General features: G+C 31.0%; 2 protein-coding genes across 3 annotated transcripts in view; one reads left to right on the top strand and one right to left on the bottom strand.

Moving 5' to 3' along the window:
- Positions 1-12,607, top strand: part of LOC100169635 — a 39,924-nt gene extending 27,317 nt beyond the window's left edge. For both annotated transcript variants that reach the window (XM_029486770.1, XM_001949218.5), the window contains exons 2-5: positions 4,999-5,182; positions 6,465-6,570; positions 10,225-10,477; positions 12,017-12,607. In XM_029486770.1, the coding sequence (XP_029342630.1) occupies positions 5,011-5,182; positions 6,465-6,570; positions 10,225-10,477; positions 12,017-12,118 (633 nt within the window). In that variant the 5' untranslated portion in view covers positions 4,999-5,010 and the 3' untranslated portion in view covers positions 12,119-12,607. The remainder of the gene's footprint in view (positions 1-4,998; positions 5,183-6,464; positions 6,571-10,224; positions 10,478-12,016) is intronic.
- Positions 12,608-12,698: 91 nt separating this feature from the next.
- Positions 12,699-21,916, bottom strand: LOC100573276. The gene is made up of 4 exons (XM_003246295.4): positions 21,762-21,916; positions 21,369-21,645; positions 12,898-12,978; positions 12,699-12,832 (listed from the first exon to the last, which is right to left on the bottom strand). The coding sequence occupies exons 1-4, from the start codon at positions 21,771-21,773 to the stop codon at positions 12,717-12,719; spliced, it is 486 nt and encodes a 161-aa protein (XP_003246343.1). The 5' UTR covers positions 21,774-21,916; the 3' UTR covers positions 12,699-12,716.
- Between the last annotated feature and the right edge of the window lie 66 nt (positions 21,917-21,982).

Below are 21,982 nucleotides of genomic sequence, written 5' to 3'. Positions count from 1 at the left end.
AAACCGTACAATACGCGAGTTTGGTACAGATATAACGCATTATCGGCCAAGTGACCTCTCAAAAGTCGATTACCAACTTTCATGGATCATTTTATCGGACTTGTGTGCTCGAAAAGTTAATATATTTGTAAACTTATTACAGCCTCTAAATATAACCTAATATGTACCTATATTTAATAATTATTTATCGTGGTAATAATATTATAACCTCCGAGCTCCGACATAACCGGTTGATAATTATTATTTTATTTACACCGATAAACAGGCGCTCGTATCAAGCCGAACGTTTTAATGCGTACTATGCGAATCGCGACACTATTTCAGGTTATTATACTTAGCCTAGGACGAATTCGGTTTGTAGTTCTAGGATATATCAGAATGTATCCACTGACCACTACTATCTATTGTAATTTGTGTTATCAAGTAGGCTGCAGCTCAACTCATTTGGATTATTTAAATCGATTTCAAACATTGAAAGATAATAATATTATAATAGAACGGTTAATTATTATGCCACAAAACTCTAGAGATGAATGGTTTTGAGAAAAATTAATGTCGAGTATTTAGAAGTTATATGAGCTAACACTTTAAAGCAGGGGTCGGTGCCGGCAAAGACAGCCTGCGGGTCAAATCCTGCCCGTGAAATGCAAATGACTGGACCGCCAAGAATATCATTTTTTTTTAATGCTGTTTTCCACGCATAATAGATATTTCAATATTTATATTTGATCTATTTTTATCTTGTATTTGGATGTATTAAGAATTTAACTGTCTACCGCTGCTTTAAAGACTTACAAAAGCATTTTATAAATCGGTCATTACTTATTAATATAAATGCTTACTCTACGGTTCCATAAGTTTAGTAACACTGTGTGCACGGTGGAGTAGCCAACGGCGAATATAACTTGTCGGTTCGAAAAACTTAGCGAAAACAACAAACAAAATATTATTATAATCATAATACGATTACCGCCGTCGTCGTTCTATAATATGCTTTATAAATTAAAATATTATTTTGTGCACGAGACCGATTGACGCCCTTCTGGCACGAGTCGTCGTCTTTTTGGCGGCCTTACCGCGTAATGCAGCTGTACATTATATTATTAATTAATATTTTTGGTATGTTCGCGTATAGGTACCTATCTGCAGTCGTACGCGTACCGCAATTTAAAAATCATTAATCCTCATTTATCTGCAAGTGGTTATGAACACCGAGCATAATGCCATTATATATTTATGTGCACATATATAGGTACAATACAAACGGTGTACAATAAAAAAAAAAAAAATGCTCCGTGTAGTGACAAATTTTATTGAAACCAATGCGCCCTTGAACATACGCCATGCGCGCGAAAAGGAATTTCGGTTGGTTCGTATATTATTATATTTTATTAAATTGTTTTATAATACGCGGACGGTGTTTGATTTATTTATGCATTATCTCGAGCGCTGTGGTTTTCGAGGGACATTTTGATATTATTTTATTATTATATAATATATCGTCCGAATGTCTAACTGTTTTTTAAACGAAATAATGACAGCGATCAAAAGTCATCATTGTTCGCGGAGAACGATTTTTTTTCCATAGTTTGACCGATCTGAAAATTGGAATTTCGGCCTAAATCATATTACGGCCTGGTGGACTGGTAATTTATGTCGGATCTTAGTTACAAAATTAGTAAATATGTCAACAATGTGTTTGCATACTATAACGTGTACTACCACCTATTTTCGTTCAATCCGACCCCGTCTCCACCGCATTCGTCACCGGTCGACTGGACAACAATATAATAATAATAACAATATCTTCCCGTGTGAGGTAATGAAATATACCTATATATAACCTGCGAATACCATCCTTTGAGTGGTTTATTTTTTGACGTACAATTGATATAAAATGACCCTATACTCTTTCGAAAGCCGTAGCCTTTATAATAGTGTTCGGGCGACCTTGATTGTGAGGTAAAAAAAAAAATTAAGAACACAATATTCACTCATATTAATGTAGGTACAATTATTAATGTAATCCGACCGACGTGTTTGGGTTGAATATTATAATATTATGCTGAAATTAAATAATGCACAGATGAAGTCGTCAGCATTATCACTGTTTAAATATAATACGATAATGTATTTTATTTTCCGTATCAAACATTTACAAAACGCGTTGCTTAACAAAACATGGTATTATATAAAATCATATAATATTCGTGTTTGTTGTTTAAGTTAAATCAAAACACTGAAAATATCATTATTGATATTTTGTCATCAGCTCTTGAAAGCGAACGCTTTCATGCGGTATCTATACGAGCAAAGATTGATTTTATATAATATAGTATCATCAGTGTGACAGTGTCTATCAACTATAATTTTATTGTTATAAATCTATTTATCATTATTATGTAACGCGCGTTAAAGGTATTATTTATATCAATATGCTACGGCCTGAATACTTGGGCATACGTAAACTGCACCCAAATGACCTTTTTTTTGTAAACTGAGCCCTAAAGAAAAAAAAATTACTTCAAAGTATAAATATTTTTAACATAACAAGATTTTAATGCATAGTATCATAAACGTCAAATTAAAAATATTTATTTTTTTCACATAATTCTATTCAGACCATACAGTTGAATTTATTAATACGCAATTTATAAGTGAAATAATTTAACTATCTTTTAAATTCTAAATCAATGGACGAATAATAATATACAGGTTGTCGCGTGAGGATATACATTTATACCATTAACCGTAGTAGAGAGGGACTCGCCAACAGTCGAAAACCGATTTTTTGCTATTTTACTTGTAAACTAAAAATATGATTAAAAATCATAAGATTAATGAACATAAAATGTTGAAAGGTCAACATTTTTAGGAAATTAAACTATATAAAATGGCTTACTTAAATTGTTTCAAAAACAAAAAAATACACTTTTTAACTTTTTACCAAAAAAATTAATTAATTTAAAAATAAAATATAAGTAGGTAGTCTGTGAGTCTAATAAAAAAACAGATCTATGATAAATGTACTATCTCAGGGGATATCTTAATAATGGGTAAATCATCGCGGACATTCTGTATATTCTTAATTTCTACCTAAAATAATTATGAAACTTATTAGGCGGTAGGTAAGGGTGATTACTTATGTGTGATGTATATAATATTATGCGTATATAATATTATTATCTAACAAAAAAATACTTGAGTCTAAAATAATGAACAACGAAATTGAGTAAATATTTGTTCGCAAAAATACTGCGATTATTAAGTTAAAAATAACAATGCTTTGTTAGTCATTATCTATAATACAAATTATTGCTAATTATTACTACATAATATAATTAATAACTATTATGTAACATCATAATAATTATTCAATAAATCTAGACGATTAAAAAACTTATAATTATTACAATTTTTCGTTATTTCAATTTGATAGTTAATTTCGTTGTTAAGAAAAAAAAATATTGAGTTTGTGCATTTGATGTTATAATGTAATGTACGAGTAATAAAACTTGAAAATATTATTTTGGAGAAAAAAAAAGTCATTCACCCGTAATGGTCAGCGTATTATTATAATATGAACACGACAACACGTATTCATTATCGGTGTATAATCAAAGCACCGGGGGCATAATTGGGGGATGACGAGGGGTCAGAAAGCCTCTATTTTACTATTGAAGTTATTATCGATGTGTAATAACAATTCAAACTATTGCCTATAATTGGCTATTACTTATTAGTAATAAACATAATTTAATATGAATAATAACCGCGTTCCTCAAAGATTTAAGGGTGTTTTTGAGACGTCTCTCCACCCCCAAACAATTTTTTTTAAAATTACGTCACTAAATGTGTTTTTTGGATATATTACCGCGTACTTTGTAAGAAACGCGCGCGGAGATGAGATGACGTTAAGTCAGTTCGGTTAGGTTGTGTCGGTCTGTGCACTTTTCGCCATCGTACGAGGGTGCGTTATCGTCAAAACGACACTATTTGTGTTTATTTTAATACAATACGATGCGTCATCGTTTGTCGTAATGCGTGTGATTTAAGCTGCAGCCGTGGACTTTACCGTCGTCGCGCGGGGGGTTAGCTGTGACACGGTGGTAATAATTACAACAGTAACGCACACTTTTGTTGTTGTTATAATTTTAATATATTTTATCCATTTATGAAATACCCCATATATAAGTACAATACCAATATTGTGAACACGTATTGTACCTGAACCCTGCGTCTAAATTACTATGATATCGTGCGTTACGGTTTTCGAACCATATACCTATATAAATTGTATATATATATAATATGCCACGATCCCGTCCGTACCCGTCGACTACAATAATATAATAACAAATACTATTCCTACTCCGCTGGAAGTGTGAACCATAGACCTATATATAAACTAGTATGTAGGTCTTTATATGTGGCGGGAACACAGATTTGCGGTGCCTATAAAAAGGCACTCGCCCACGATTCTTCTCACTATTCCGTGTTTCGCATGTGCGAAGTCGCTACTATTACTGACGACTCGTTCGCGCGACAATAATATATTATATTATTATTTATTACATTTATTATTATAATATCGTTGTTATACGCCCGCGCCGATCTAATAATTATCTTTCTATTAAAATCATTTATATTCGTACGACAATACGCTTTCTCTATCTACAATAATATTATACCTGCGGAGCACTATTTGCCCGACAACAACCGGCTCACTCCGACAGTACTCGACAAAAACGTAACTCCAATCATATATTGTTATTAATATAATATTCACAAAACGTACTCGGCCGTGTAATAATGACGTGTGCATTATATCATACGAGGCGATCGAACGTTTTGGAAACTGTTTTATCCGTGACTTTGTCTGAGAACTATCAGACTTTTCCAACGCCCTGTGCGAATAGGGTGTGAAGTCATGCCTAATGCGCGATATTATATGATTTAACATTATTAATATTATGTGTATACCGTTATGTGTTTCAGGTGTGATTTGCAATGAACTCAGCTGTGGTATTGGTGATAGTCATGTTGCTGGCCAGCCACGTTAGCAGCTCACCAATCATAAACTTTTCGTGGGACACACCGAGGCATTTCTGTGGATCGCAACTCGCCAACGTGCTGGCGTTGATCTGCAGCAATGGATACAACTTCCATCCGGCAACTGATGGTAAGTCCACTACGGTATAATATTATATCAGCCTGCACAATTTTAAACATCAGCTGATGTGTGTCAATTAATAAATGATTGTATCCTCCGACTGGATCAGAGATCACACTTACCCAAACAGTTGTATTTCTTTTTTTCCATTATCGAATCTTTCGATCGTTTATAATAATTATTATCGAGGCTAAGATTTATACGCGCCGGTATGGTTTTTTCAGTGTCTTTTAAAAAATAGAAATGTTTGGTTACGAGGAATCCCCTCATATTGATATATTTTTTATTTTTCATATTTTAATTTTACGACTACATTTAATAACACGAAAAATGCACGTCACATCATAATTTCATTGGTAATTTAAATTCCACAAAACCAGTAACTTTTTCTTTGCCGAATACTAACTGTTTTTTTCAATAAGAAAAATGATATCATCTATAGACCTTTATTTAGGGCTAAAAACAGTTTGGAAAGGAATATCTCAATCGAAACCATTTGATCGGCCCTATAGTGACCATACAAAAACGTAAATGACATTTTTTTTGCAATAAGCTATTTAGCTATAGACAATGACATATTTTTTTGCAACATGCTATAGACAATGACAAATTTTATTCTCTATATTTTATTGTTGAATCATATAATATTAGATTTTTTTTTAAATTTAGAATACACCTTATTTAGTTTGGCATGGGCTAAAATAGAAAATATATTTTATTGGTTAGGAACTTAGAAATTGTAAATGCCTGTAAGAAAAACTGGTGTTCGAAGTATCAACATTTATTACAGAAAATTGTAACGTTATTCTTGCTAAACTCTAATGCCTGAGACATAGTGGTATTAAATAGGTACGCTGTACTTACGTCGGTACACATAATTTAGCATATGCTACTCTGCCACTAATAATTTTTTACGACAATTTTTTTTTATTAGATATATGTGTACACGACTAAAACATAATTAATATCGTTATCCGCTACGATTCATTAACGTCAATTATTATTATCGTATGTAGTCGCAGATATTATACTCGCCTCTGAAATACACCCCCCCCCCTCCCGGACTTGGGAGACCTAAATTAAAGAGAACGCATAATCTTGCCTTAAATTTGCTTGTAGATGTACGTTACGTTCGATATTAAAATAGCGAACATTGTATATAATGTTATTCGTAAATTAATTATTGTATTGTTTATCGCGTTATGAAATTGTTTTAACTTATAATAATATGTTATACAATGACATTTTCCCGACCATTTCGTTACGTGTACGTTTTTTTTTTTCGTTTCAGATGTTACCGTCCCAAGTCGCCGTCGAAAAAGAGTGATAGTCGAAGAGTGCTGCGAGAACACTTGCACGCCACATCACCTGAAAGCTTACTGCTGGGAAAATCGAAGGTAGCTATACTCATAATAATATACATTTGTTGAATCCATTTAACGCTGCATTAATTGTTCACCGTCTCGAAATACGAATCAATAAATCGATATTATATGTTTACACGGCCTGTTGCGATATTGTTACAAGATATCACGCTTGTCGACTGTTATATTTTTCCGTGTCTCGTTTCCACTCGCGTGCGGATGGATCGCTATGATATTGTATACTATATTGTTATGTGCATATTATATTATATTATAATATCTAACCAAAAACTAATATATTAATATCGTCATTACAAATCATAATAGTTTATATTTTATACTACGACTAACATCTGAAACACGACTAACATTACCTAAATTATCAACGCCTGCGGCTATACATATGTAGCTGTACATAACTTACTGCAAGTCTCATTGGTTGTTCCAATTAAAATTACCTATACACGTTCGGAGAATTTTGCTTGTGGCTGAGAATTTTATTATACAGGGGAGGCGCTTGACCATAGGAACCCTCACGTGACTTTGCTGACGCTCTGCAAAGTATATATACAGGGTATCCCGCGAGAATTTATCTCCTGAGATAATAAATATATCATAAATCTGTTTTTGTTATTAGGCTCATACATACAAGGACTACATATATTTTATTTTTTAATTTAATTAAATTTTTTTGGTAAAAATGTTAAAAACGTAATTTTTTTTACTTTTTATTTTTAAAACAATTTTAAGATAGCAATTTTATAGAGTTTATTTTTGTGAAAACTTTTCAACATTTTATTTTAATTAATCTCATGGTTTTTAAATTTTTTTTTAGTTTATTGGTAAAACGACAAAAAACCGCTTTTTGTTCGGGCGGCGAGTCCCCCTCTATTTAGGATAATGGAATATCCTCACGAGACACCCTGTATATATATATATAACCTTTGACACTTTTGCAGCAACCGTCTTAAAAAATACAGCTTTAATGCACTCGGTAACTTATGTACGTATAATAAACTTACAGAACATCAAAAGAATTTTTAAAACGTAGGTACGCCACTGATTGCAATATCTATTACCACTACTCTTATTATTCCACTCTGTCGTTTTATCACACCAAGCAATTAAAATGGCATCGTAAGGGGTGATGTCTTAATGTATTCGAGATGTTTGAATCGGTGGAATTAACATATTAGATACTAAACACTTAATGTAGTATTGTATTATTCTATGCTATTATTTAATTTTACAGAACAAATCAATTATTTAATACAATATTGATAAAACCCTTCCTCTGCCCAATTTTTTTTGGTTGATAACAAAATAATAATGATATGCTATTTGCACGAAACTAATGACAAGAGCCATGCGTGCTATGGAAATTGTGGAAAAACCCGCTTAAAAAATAGAAAAATAGCAGAATATGAATTAACGAATATTACCTAAGTGCGTGGTTGATATACTGTAACTGCTTACAAATAAATTATTTTATAAATACAAAGTATAAAGCTATAACAAAAAACCCAGATTGAATAGGTAAGCGTATTATATACAGAATACACCCAAATGAGAATTCAAACGTATAAATTATTTAATGAAAATATGAAAAACAAAACAAATGTTTGGATGGTATAAGGGGAAAATTGTCCGATCCGATCGCCGCGTCTAGTCTTACACGGACAGCGTTGAACTATACGATGAATTTGAAACCAACTGCAGTTCGCTATTATACAATTTGAAAAATCAGAACCATTTTTTTACGAAACGGACCTCTGATGATAATATTGCAGACTACATCAGTTTAGCACCCCTCACACGTTTTCATCTCTCTACTCGTATAGTGGCGCCGACGGAGGAACCGAGAGAAAAATTTGATTTAGTCAAGTGTACCCAGAAATTAACCAAACATGAAGGAAAAACGATTCGTAAATATTTTCAATATTATTATTCGCCACGTCGAAACAGGTGGTTTTTGCAACTCTGCTGTACATAATAATATTATATTATAATACGCTTCCTCGTTACAATATATAATACGTATTAATAGGAATCAACGGGTATCGCTTTCACAACGTTTAGATATTATTACAAATCGCACTATATAAGGTACCTATTATAATATTATTATCTTTTCATTCGATTTCCTGGATTGTTATTACCGTAAATATGATATTGTTACGCCGATACAAAATATAATAGAACACATCGGGGCTTATAATATTATAATATTATCATTACCTACGTGTGATATTATAATCGTTGTTAAACGCGTGCCTATATGCACCGATTGTGTACATAATTACAGTTTTTATATAGGTACATATTATTAGGTATAAAACAATATAAAACGTTCGGAGTGGAATCGGATACCCTCTGCTGCAGTCGAGAATCACGATTTTTTTTTTATTCTTCTAAATAAGCAGTAAAAAAAACTACACGCGCGTAATCGATCCATATTTTCAACCGACGCCGTTGATAAAATTAACCAAGTAGGTACTACTAAGGCTTATTATTATTATGCGATAGCTGAATAAACGACATCGGTCGAACGCGACGAATAAAAAATTATTATTTCCTATTAATAATAATTATATCACGTCACGCGGTAGAAATGCAAACGAAAAATCTTTTTAACAAAAAAATGTGCCGTGTTGCAATACGCTTTTTAGTGGAATAAAAAAGTTGAAAAACTATATAGTGTTGCGTGCCGAATAATAAAATAGTACCTACTAATACTACTTGACTACTTGTTAAGGTATAATATATATTACATACTAATAACAGTAATGTTAATAATATTATATATTAACTAGGTATGTACCTATTGGTAAATGTATGCCAGTGCCCGGGTAGTGGACTAGTGGTGACATATATTAATTAATCAATTAGGTATTTATTTACGCGGGCTAAAAAGTAAAAACCCAATAACAATATAATATTTTGTAAGTTTTATGGAATACATGCTATAATCGCTGCAACTATAATATAAGGTATCTTATATATATGTTATAATATAAGCATCAGACGCCACGTATAAGGGATTCTGATTGGCTGTTTAATATATTATTATTATTATTATTATTATTATTATTATTATTATTATTATCATATTTTGATCGTCTACATATACATTGTAAAATAATATACATAATACAATCATATTCACATATAATATACACTGCACATACATAAAACTCCACATTGACTCTCATGATATTCTATTGACCATAGTATCACATATTATTCACCGACTTAATATTACGCCACGTCAGATCATAGTACCTATAAGTCTTGTGGTTTTTTTATTTTTGTCATTTCGGTATATATTACCTATGTACAGTAACTATATTATTATTATCTGTCTGCTTCGGTTTACCACTCATTCTCATTTCTCATCAACAACCACATAATAATTATCATATACCTATGTTTTGTTATTCTTATTCTCACGATGGACCTGTATAAGCTTAATACAATACAATATTATATCTCACTGCGGACGAGTGGAAATATTGACACAAAAACAAAAGAACAATAATCGTAATACATTATAATATACATAGTATTGTCAGTCCGAATTTATACGTTTTTAGCTTTTGATTTATTTCGTATTTCGTACAACTATACATTTAGTGACGTAATTTCTAAAGCACATATACCTATATATCTTATTACGATGATTTACAGGTCTGATACTCGGAGTGTTTTGGAACCGTCCGCGTCTGTAGAGAAACCCTCGGTAGACAAAAACGTGAAACCCCAGAAAGACCCCACGAGTAACACACTAGTAGTAGACAACAGTCTGATGCAGGCTGAGCAAGCAACTGTCAAAACGAAATCCAATAGTATTATTATACCCAATTCTAAAGAGCTTGGTAGGCAAAACGGCCTTAAGACCATTAAATACAACACAGTCGTCGCGTACGTCCCAAAGAAAGAAGTAAGCCAAACGACAATAGTATAATAATAATTATAACAATATAACACGATTCAATCACACTGTAATAATATAATAATAATAATAATATGTATAAACGTAGGTACATACCTAAAACTAATAATATATGTGACCAATCAGAATCGCTATGAGTGGCGACGCTCGGTGCTCTATGTACATATTACCTATACTATAATACTATATAATATAGTTATAGATACCTTACACACGTAATATATGCTGCATTTTTGTTTTGCATGTAAATATAATAATCGTGAATCGTGATGTACTGCAGGGTGTGTCAGGAAGAATTGACGATTTTATTACATTGGAATATTGATGCATTTTCAAACACGCCAGATCTTTGGGGTCACATGTCTAGCCATAGGCGCTTATAGACCTCTAAACCTCCACGTGTGGTTCTATAATATTTCATGTTTTAAAAACATAACATTTATGGTACTTCATTATGATAATGATAGTCAGACCTAAAAAAACAAGAGGTGCTTAATTAGAACTTTGGGGGTGCTTAAGACCCTTTTGCACCTCTAGTTTCGCCAATGCGTCTGTAGTGGTGTAATATTATGAGCAGGGTTTCCTGCGCAATGGACGTATAAATAGCCCTCTCCTAACCATTTCAAGCTCTAACGTCAGGTTGCATAAAAAATGTATTAATTTAATGGACCGACATGGCCCATTAAATCTCATGTTTAAGGGACCATCAGATCACTTTGTTGGTAAATTAAATGTTCCGCGACTGTTTATGCAATACGACAAAAGTGCATTGACCTTTAATCACCATCTTCGATGTATCTAAATATTGTATAATTAATTGTCATTTTACCAACCGATCGTACCTACAGACTATCATTTCAGTTGCGGCGATAAAACCGTGGGACCAACTACCATATGTGTAACAGGTGGATGACGCTGAGAGTGACGTAGGCGCATCGCTCTTATTCCGCTACTCTAAATATAAACCCAAACGCAGATATATCATATACTTTTGACTTAGTTTGACGACTTTTGCATCGAGAACCGTCAAAACCCTATACAAATTGTATTTACGTCTAATGTCTATACGACTTGACGGTGGATATACATCGTATAAAACGTCAAATCCTATAGAGTCAAGACGCACCCTGCACATTATACTTAGATGTTATATGCATGCACAGTGCAGATACACCACTAAACACGCGCAATACGTGCGACACTAATTCAGGCCCGGCTCAAGGGGTAGGCTACATAGGCCCACGCTTAGGGCGGCACTTAAGCAGCATACTAGTAAGAAGGCGGCATTTTCAAAATTTGATTTTGCCTAGTTCACTATTTTCGCTTGAGCCGATCCTACACTAATTATATTATATTATGTACCTACGAAAAGTGTCTCGATATTACAAATTACAATTATATATTTTATTATTGTTCGTCTATTATATATTACATTATGTACCTAAATACCTACTGGTTTTTCACGGCACGATCCGCCGTCTACTTTTCATTCTAGTATTAATATAATATTTTTTGTCGTTTTTCCAGACGGTGATCGTCCAGGACCCGGTGCCAGGACGAGTGAAAACTGTAACACCATACTTTGACAAAATGCCATCGGTCATCGTTACTAAAACTACGCAACACTGAAACTCGGGAATAACACCGCGCCTGCTCTCGTCTTCCACTTTTGACTTCCATCGTCAAAACTCATCGAAATCTCTAACACTGTTTGGTTCTTTGATCATATATATGTATATATGATATATATATATATATACTTACATTATGCGTACACAATATGTCGTGTATAACGTTTCATCATGTACAGTTTTATTTTTTTCTTTGTAACAATGCGCCGCGCTGCAAAACCGAAGAATTAAAAACAAAATATTGACTAAAGTCCTACTGTGTTAATTTTAATTTATTTTTATAAGTATAATAAGTCGTTAGTTCCTGTGTTAAGTTTGCACGATTTTAGTTCACGATAAACGATTGTCGGTGAATTATATAATATAAATAACGATTTTTAAAAAATTATTATAAAAACGAGTCTGTGATTTTACGGAAATTTATATAATCGCTCCATTATATGGAACATGAAATATAATATATTTTTAAAACAAAAATACAAATATATTATTTGTGTATTTTTATTTTTTGTATACGTACTGACTACTGATAATAATATTATTAACCATAATTTAATAAAACAAGGTATGTTATTAAATGTTATTGATCATATTGTTTATTTCTTCCCGCATATACGTTTTAAATCTTTGAGTGAGCAATTCTTGTTGCAGCACTCTCTGAAGTCGTTCATTAATTCCCGTTTTATGATCGTGGCCTTTCCGGAGTCACCGCCTGAAAATAAAAATGAATACAATTTATTATAATTTAAAGTTAATTTCCAAATGTCGGAACCATACGTATTCTTGGGTGTCTGGATCTGTCGTCTCTGAAACCCGGCAAATTAATTGGACGAAGCCACAGTGGAGTGACGTTTGGTTCTAAAAAATAAATAACAATTAATACACGCACTACACAAACGAATAATGCGATGTATCGCTGCAGCTTTAACGTTTGTATGAAATGCAAAATTTCAATTTTAATACAATAATATAGTCAAGGGCACCCATCAATCAGAACCTAGTCTTAGTGGGGTGACTTTATCATAAAAAATAACTAAGAGCCAACAAAATTGATTTTATTAAATAACAGAAAATAAAAACACAACATAGATAAACGATGTACCTATTTTTTAATATGTCATGTATTATAATATCATCAGTAAACATAGTTCATTATTTACAATTACGAAAAATTACAATCATATCACAATTGTCTAGGGGGTGACATGTCACCTCCTTGCACCCACTAATGGGCGCCCTTGAATATAGTAGTAGCAGGTATAGTACTATTATTATTATGAGTACCAGAGTACCTATAGAAAAAATATTGGACGTAGGTATACGTACCTAAACCTATAATATATATCAGCAGCGGATATCCTGATACGTATTTTGGAAACCACCATTAGGACAATATTATAATAGTCATAATATCAACTGTTATACCCTTGTAATACAAAAAACGCAAAATGATCGGTATTTTTAGTATATATTCTTGAGAAAACGCATAGGTACTATGCGGTAACCCCCTCCCCCCATGGGTGTTGGTTTTTTTATTAATATTATGTTAAAAATAGTAATGTTCCCTCTCTTCCAATATTCAACCCAGGATATACTACCCTGCTATTGACGGTTGACCTACATAGGGTACTATATATTATGTTTGGAAGGTTGGATGAGTTTAAGACAATATTATATATTGTACAGGTATAATTATACTATAATCGTCAACCAAAAAATATATACCTACTGGAAATTAACGATAATTTTAGTTGGCCAGCGTTAAAGACATTTTAAATACAAACGCATACCAATGGCATAACTAGGACCTTTTTTTGGGGGGGGGGGAGGGGGGTTTGATATTTCAATATATGTCAATAATATAATGTCTTCCTGAACAAAAGTCTACTATAGTATTTTGACGAAAATTATATTGGTATGGTATATTTAGGAAAGTTAGAAAATCAAACGGTGGAAAATCGATTGAACATTGTATGTCAACGTTTTGCTGAAGGCAAATCAGATATTCCTAGTTTCTTAAAACAAATAGGTCAAAATATTATAATGACATTTTTTATATTTGAATTTTGAATAAATTAATTTTTTAATTTTTATTCAAACAAACAATCAAAATATTTGTAAAATGATAATATTTTTTTTTATTATAACTGATATATTTCATAGTAATATTTTCAGTGAATGTACATTTTTATTTAATATATATTAGTATTAGTATATTAATAGTCCCATGCATGTCCGTGTCTAGACTACAGAAAATCTAACAAATAACACATAACCAGGAGTCAAATAGAGACCTATTGATATCCCACTAAGGACTCCCTCATCAATGGTAATAGGACACCAATAGGAGACAGGAGTCCCCTTCAAGTTCTTAAAGTACTCCTGAAAGGACAATTAATTGGACATTAATATTAAGTATTTACGTATCACAATATATAATGTACTAGCTGATCTGGTGCACTTAGTATGCCGTGAAAAAATTTCAACTTTTAAATAGTTCAAACTTTCTTTTAAAGTTTTAAAGGATTCCTTTGTGCATCCTTTGTAGGAGTCCTACAGCTATCCCGCGGAGGACTCCCGAATTGGTATCCTTGTGGCAAGCATTCAAAGATTGTGGGGACAGTCATGGGAATCCATAGGGAGTCCCTACTTGCCTGACAAGGACTCCGTAAAGATTCCTTAAGGACACCTTGTGCTACGAGGGCAATATGGCCAAATTTGATAGCCGGTTTTCAGTAATAGTTGAGCAAAGGCATGTTTTGAGCAAGCCCAGATTAATTAGGCCCCGGGACACCATATACTTAGTGGGCCCGGCCCCCTTTAAACTTTAACTTCAAAATAATTGTATCATTACTTTATATCATTACTTTATATTATTGTATAATTATTTATTATACAAAAAATATACAGGATGTATCTTATATTCTTATGTCTTTGTACGCGGGTTTTTTTTTTTTTTTTAACAATTATGGATCGATGATATAGAATTTCGTTAAAACAAAAAAATACGTGTTTCTTTATTTTTAACAGGAAATTTTTTTATAAAATTTTTAAAATTTTTAAACACGCAGTTGTACCAATAATAAAATCGACTTTATTTTTTCAAATGGTAACCACTTCATTTTTTGATGGATTCTGGTAAAGCTTTTTTCTGATATGTTGACAGTCAAATGATCAATTTTAGTTCACTAGGTTATTAACAATGGTTTTCTAAATTTTAGTATAATATATGCATAAATACTTTTAACTGAAATACCTAATTTACAACAGCTAAATACATTTTTCTTATAACTATACCTTTTTATATACTTAAATAGTATTATCGGTAATCTAAAATGCTCAAAAAAAATGTTTTTAACTGTATTGGACGCGTTAAAAATGTATATTTTGGGGATAAAGGTGGGCCCCCAAACTCAATGGGCCCCGGGACCGTGTCCCTCTTGCGTCCCTTAATCTGGGTTTGGTTTGAGGAGTTTTAGACGACTAAAACTTCTTTCTGCAGTTTCACTGCTGACTGGAAGTGTATAAAATATTTCATACAAAGTATATCAATTTGGATACGAAGAAACCATGTCTCATGATATCATGAACTTCAATACTTCATTTAATTTTAAAGGTCTAGTTACTCCAGTTTTAATGGTATTGTCATACATTCGTTGGTAAACTAGACATAAACGGTATTCCACTTCTATATCAATTTTATTTATGTCAATTTCATAAAATCGTATATAATATATATCTAACATATTTTTATACTAGTATTTTTCGAATTTAGGTACATTATAAGTTGATAAGTTTAAACACGAATTTGTACGCGCAATTTTACTTTAATACTCAGTCTTCACGGCTGTATAATTATATTTTTAATTGTATAGAAACATTCTTGAGCCTGTGTACATTTTATAAATTATTATTAGGTACTTATTTAATATTATGTTATTATTAATCACTGTACATAATCAGAGGCAGATCTTCAATATTTTGATAGAGGGGGCGCATATAATTAACAGCGGGACACATGCCTTTCCCCTGAATCCGCTACTGTACATAATTTTTCAAATAAAAAAATGTTTATTTAGTTTGCCTTTCCGAGGGGCCACATTTAACTGGGAAAAAACTGTAGATCAGCTGACCTCCCAACCTTCCCCCTCTGGGTCCGCCCCTGAGCCCATCTTCTTCCTAGAGGTCTAATCTACCCACAAATATTCATTTTTATATAGATATATATTTTTTTTTTCACATCCAGATTTCCTATTTTTCCGGCGGATTTTCCTAAAATTTTCTTTCATAAGAACCTTCTCCTCGATGTTTCGTTTAAAAAAAAAATCAAGAAGGTCTGATAAGTAGTTCCAGAGTTTAGCCTGTAGGGAGATTTTCATTTCACATTTATATAGTTAGATTAATATAGTAAAAATATATTGTTAATTGATTTCATATTTTAAAGAAAAGTATTCATATTGGACAAAAAGATTCTTTCTTGAAAATTAAATTCACTACTTCGAATTTTTTTAATCTAGTAACTTTAATTCAATTTGAAATGAAAAAAGTTCATGTCTCCCGTCTGGTATGTATAACCATACCTATAGGGGGTCACTTTGGGGTAAAACATTTTAGCACTCCCAAGTTTAAGACTGAATATGAGCCTATGAGTGTATTTCTGTAATGGATGTGTTAAATTTGAATTCAATGATATAAAATCATTGTATACAAAAAAAGATTATGAGCGAAGATGTTCTGTCAGCTTATATTACTAGTTTATTTTATGATATCATTGCTATTAAAGTAATTTATTTTACTATTAGTAATACAGAAATAGATACAGAAGGTTGAATACAATATTTTACCGAAAACCTTGCATATTTTTTAAATACCATTGTGTGTATAAAATATAATAAACTAGGTATATATTTACTTTACAAGTTTCAAGTACTCATGCATAATATTTTTAAATTGCGACAAAATGATTAAAATTGTTAGAACCCACAAAATGTCGATTAAAAAAAGGTGGGCAAGTGGATGTCAATCTGCTGTATAGTACGTTACTAGTGGGTCACTGTATAATGGATGGTATACAATTTGAATCCAATGATATAATATCATTGTATAAGAAAAACGATTCTGAGCGGAGATGGTATGTCAGTCTAGGTATAAGACATATCATATACTTATCTATAGTATTAAAAAAATTGACCTATAATAGGTATCTAAAATAAATTCCAATTTCCAAATTAATCATATCACAATATCCATTAGGTACTTATAATGCGTTATACATCAACAACAAACCGTGATACTATAATAGATATTTAATAGTATACTTAAGAAGTTTCAAGTACCCACAAATAATATTATACAATCACAACAAAATAACTAAAATAGCTATTCCCGGTTTTTTAATACGTAATTTCGTCCAAATTTTAACTTAAAACGACTATAAAAATAAACTGTGCTTATGTATTTCTTAGAATTTTTGGTAACAGAATTAAATGTTTACGTGGAATCTTGTTTTAAATTTTCAATCCTTAGATATAAAAGTTGAACATTTTATAAATTTTTAATTACAAAATAATTATTCAATTTTAAATTTGATAAACTTTGTCAAAATTTCAACTTCAAATGCTTATAAAAAATAATTGTGCCTATGTATTTTTAATATTTCTCAACTGCTATTTGAACAATGTATCAGGAGCCTTGAATTAATTTTTTACACTTTTTGGCCCAATAGATAAAACTTTATTGATATTTATAGAAAAAAAACTAAAAAAATTGAAAACTTACAATGTCCGTAAACAGCTCGAAGAGAGTCAAATTATTTTCAAAATTTTTGCTAATTTTCGTGATTTTTACATATTTTGTCAATTTTTGAACTTTAAATGCTAATAAAAAAAAACTGTGACTAAGGATTTTTAATATTTAAAATCCAAGCACTTTTACTGTCCTAAAAGGTGATGACAGACACAAAAAAAAAATACATCATTGTAAAATCAATACATTCATCGTTCCACTCAGAATCTAAAATATTGAGGTTGTGCATTTGATGTTATAATGTAATGTACGAGTAATAAAACTTGAAAATATTATTTTGAAGAAAAAAAACTCATTCAACCGTAATGGTTGGCGTATTATTATAATATGAACACGACAACACGTATTCGTTATCCATTAGGTACTTATAATGCGTTATACATCAACAACAAACCGTGATACTATAATAGATATTTAATAGTATACTTAAGAAGTTTCAAGTACCCACGAACAAGTAGCACCCCCAAAAAACATAGGACATACAATTTTAAAATGCTATATTGCAATGGTTTGCTTGCCTTTAATATGTTCAGCCCCCCCAAGTTAAAAGTTGAAATTGCGCCTATGCCCACGAATAATATTATACAATCACAACAAAATAACTAAAATAGTTATTCTGGGTTTTTTTAATATTATGTAATTTCGTCCAAATTTGAATTTAAAATGACTATAAAAATAAACTGTGCTTATGTATTTTTTAGATTTTTTGGTAACAGAATTAACTACTTACGTAGAATCTTGATTTAAATTTTCAATCCTTAGGTATAAAAATTGAACAATTTCTAAATTTTTAACTACAAAATAATTATTCAATTTTAAATTTGATAAATTTTGTCAAAATTCGATCTTTAAATGCTTGTAAAAAAAATTGTGCCAAAGTATTTTTAATATTTTTCTACTGCTATTGTAACAATATATCAGGAACCTTGTATTCAATTTTTACACTTTTTGGCCCAACACAAAAAACTTTATTGATATTCATAGAAAAAAAAATAAAAAAATTGAAATATGAAATTGTCCATAAATAGTTCAAAACAAATCAAAATATTTTGAAAATTTTATCAAGTATAAGAACTGATAAAATAAACATTCAGTGAAATTTTCATGTATCTACAGTAATTTGTTTTTTAATTAAAACAAAATAAAAAAATCGCTACATGAGAAATCGAGTGAATATCCAATGTTGTAAAAATACGAACTTCAAATGCTCATAAAAATTTAGTTTCACTTTCTTATGACATTTTTGTTTTGATTAAAGTATACAAATTTATAAGGAATCTTTTATTACATTTTAAAATTTTGGATTAAAAAAAAGAAAAATTATTTCGAATTCTTAACTCAAAATAATTTGCTAATTTTCGTGATTTTTCCATATTTTGTCAAAATTGAAACTTTAAATGCTTATAAAAAAAAACTGTATAACTAAGGATTTTTAATATTTTTCAAACGTCATTGTAACAACATAGTAGGAGCTTTGTATTAAAATGTCAAGCTTTTTTACCTAACAAATACATTTTTATTGACATTCATAGAAAAAAAAACCTAAAATGTTGGACTCTGAGTATGTCCGTAAACAGCTCAAAACAAGTCAACATTTTTTGAAAATTTTTTATTGCATATAAAAGGCTAATATAAACATTCAGTGAAAATTTCATGTATTTACAATCATTGTTTTTAGAGTCAAAAGCCAAAATCGATTTTGTCAAAAACCTATTTTGCGTAAAAATTCCCGTTTTTCCTAAATTTTTATTTTGTTTTTCCGGGTGCTTTTGAAAACTATTGGGAATTTTAAATTTTGACCTCCCAAAAGTACCAACTAGATTTACTTTCCCGTCGAACAAGATACCGAAGTTGAAAATCAAAGCATTATTTTGACTACTAATCGTGTACGATAACATAATAAAAAAAAATTAAAAAATTAAAATAATAAATAAAAAACTCACATCATTGTAAAATCAATACGTCATTCATCGTTCTACTCAGAATCCAAAATTTATTTAACAGTCTGAAGTTAATATATATAATACTCGCGGTAAAACTGTTAAATTTACTGATTTTAGATCCTGATCGGAGCGATGAGATGAATGTATAGGTATAGGTTATAAAATGTATTTTGCGTGTATGTTTTTGTTTCATTAAAACAGTAAAAATTCTTAGATAGTCAACTTTGAAGATGGTTTTAGTAGGAAATTCGATCTGGTTGGTACTTGGTGGAGTAAAAAGTAGAAAAATGTTATAACGTTTCAAAATAATCGAGAATTTACAACGAAAATACTGAGTAGAAACCAGACATTTTACAGAACTAAATGTTCTTATAATTCAAACAATTTATTAATGGTAGAAACTTGAAACTTTCACTATACCTATTGCCTATTACTTAAATTATTATTTTTTATAAACCGATATATATTCTTCAAATCGACTGCACTTTTGGTATTTTCTATAATTCCAGTATATTTTTTATATTACAGTTATTTATTTATTATCTATTAACGCCTATTAGGGAAATTTTACAAAGTTAAATATACTAATAATTGAAAATAGTTTTAATAATTTACAAAACATATATTAAGAATAATAATATAATTATAGACTAAATAAGGTAGTTTGCTCATTGGCCAAACGCATCATTCGATCAATTGGATTATTCTTACCATAGTTAGTATGATGGAAAGGAATTACAAAAGGATAACGTGATCTAGAAAAACGAAGAGGGATTCTAAATTTAACTAGGGAAGGTTGATGACAAGAAGGTGCATCAATATGGTCATTAATTGAGTATTAACTTACTCATAAAATAATAGATTCGCTGTCATACGTCTATCTATCAAGGAAATCAATCCAAGCTTATTAGAAACAGGAAGGTAAATGGTAATCATGCTTAGTATGCTCTATTTTTAAAATATTGGCCTATAATGCCTAATATGTTCATAAACCTATAAAAGGTAGGTCTATGATTATGTCAGAATAATACAAGGCATGCAGTTACATCCTAATTTGTAGGTTAAGTATATTACCTAAATTTTTCTGAAACTGCTGCAGTCATACACTAACGCATACAGTAGGTAGGTATTACAAAATTAAAAAAAAACATTGTTCCGCGCTTCTATAAACTATGAATAAATGAAATATAATGATTAAATACCTATTTTGGTAAATTTTATTTTTAGGGATTTAACCAAATCAATTTCGAGCATCTGTATAATGCTGTACTACAAAACGTATGAATAATTGAATTCACTTTATTTGTTTTAAACAAAAATCGAGACTGATCATGTACGATGTTTTACTGGTCTGCCGACTAATAAGCAAACTTCAACAAAACGTAGTTGAGTAGAGGTACCTAACTATATTTTCACGACTATTTTCAATATTTTAGGAAAGATTACTGAACCAATCATATACTTGTTATTATGGTTAGCGGGGCACATCATGATAAATACCTTTTAGTTTATTCTTGTTGTTAGATGTTTTTAGCAGCAAGTCCACTTCTTCAATGTCTCCGACCAGGTGTTTGAATTCGCGTTCGACGTCAGTCACCATCCCCCTAAAATGTAGCCCTAATGATGAGTCAGGGCGGCTGTTGTCAGGGAATGAACGTTTTATTCCACCCATTCCACAAACATTCACTATCATATTCTTGATGAACTCATCGCCGCATGATTCTACAGATACCTGCATTACAAACATGACAGCCGCCTGCACTAAGGCCACGATCGTCTAAAATACCACAAATAGCGTTAACACAACAAATAAAAATTAGAAGCGACATAGACGTTTCTTCTGAGGCAGAGACACTTATATAGTTTTATTAAGTTGGTCAAAATTAAACTTACAAATTTTGTCATATTATTTCTGTTTCGCGACAAGTGCTCGTCGAATCACAAGACATCAATACTAACACATTGTCTCATAGATGAATCCCTTAAATAGTATTTTGTGTCTATTTTATCAGTTTTGTTAAAATTATTCTCTTATTGTTCAGACGTGTTTTTAATGACTTAAAAATGAGATAATATCATGACGTAAAAATAAAAATAAAATAAATTACTCAGTC

Source organism: Acyrthosiphon pisum, chromosome A1 (genome assembly GCF_005508785.2).
Source record: "Acyrthosiphon pisum isolate AL4f chromosome A1, pea_aphid_22Mar2018_4r6ur, whole genome shotgun sequence".
Taxonomy (NCBI): domain Eukaryota; kingdom Metazoa; phylum Arthropoda; class Insecta; order Hemiptera; family Aphididae; genus Acyrthosiphon; species Acyrthosiphon pisum.
Note: the sequence above shows the minus strand (reverse complement) of the source record. Positions and strands in the feature narration are given on the sequence as shown.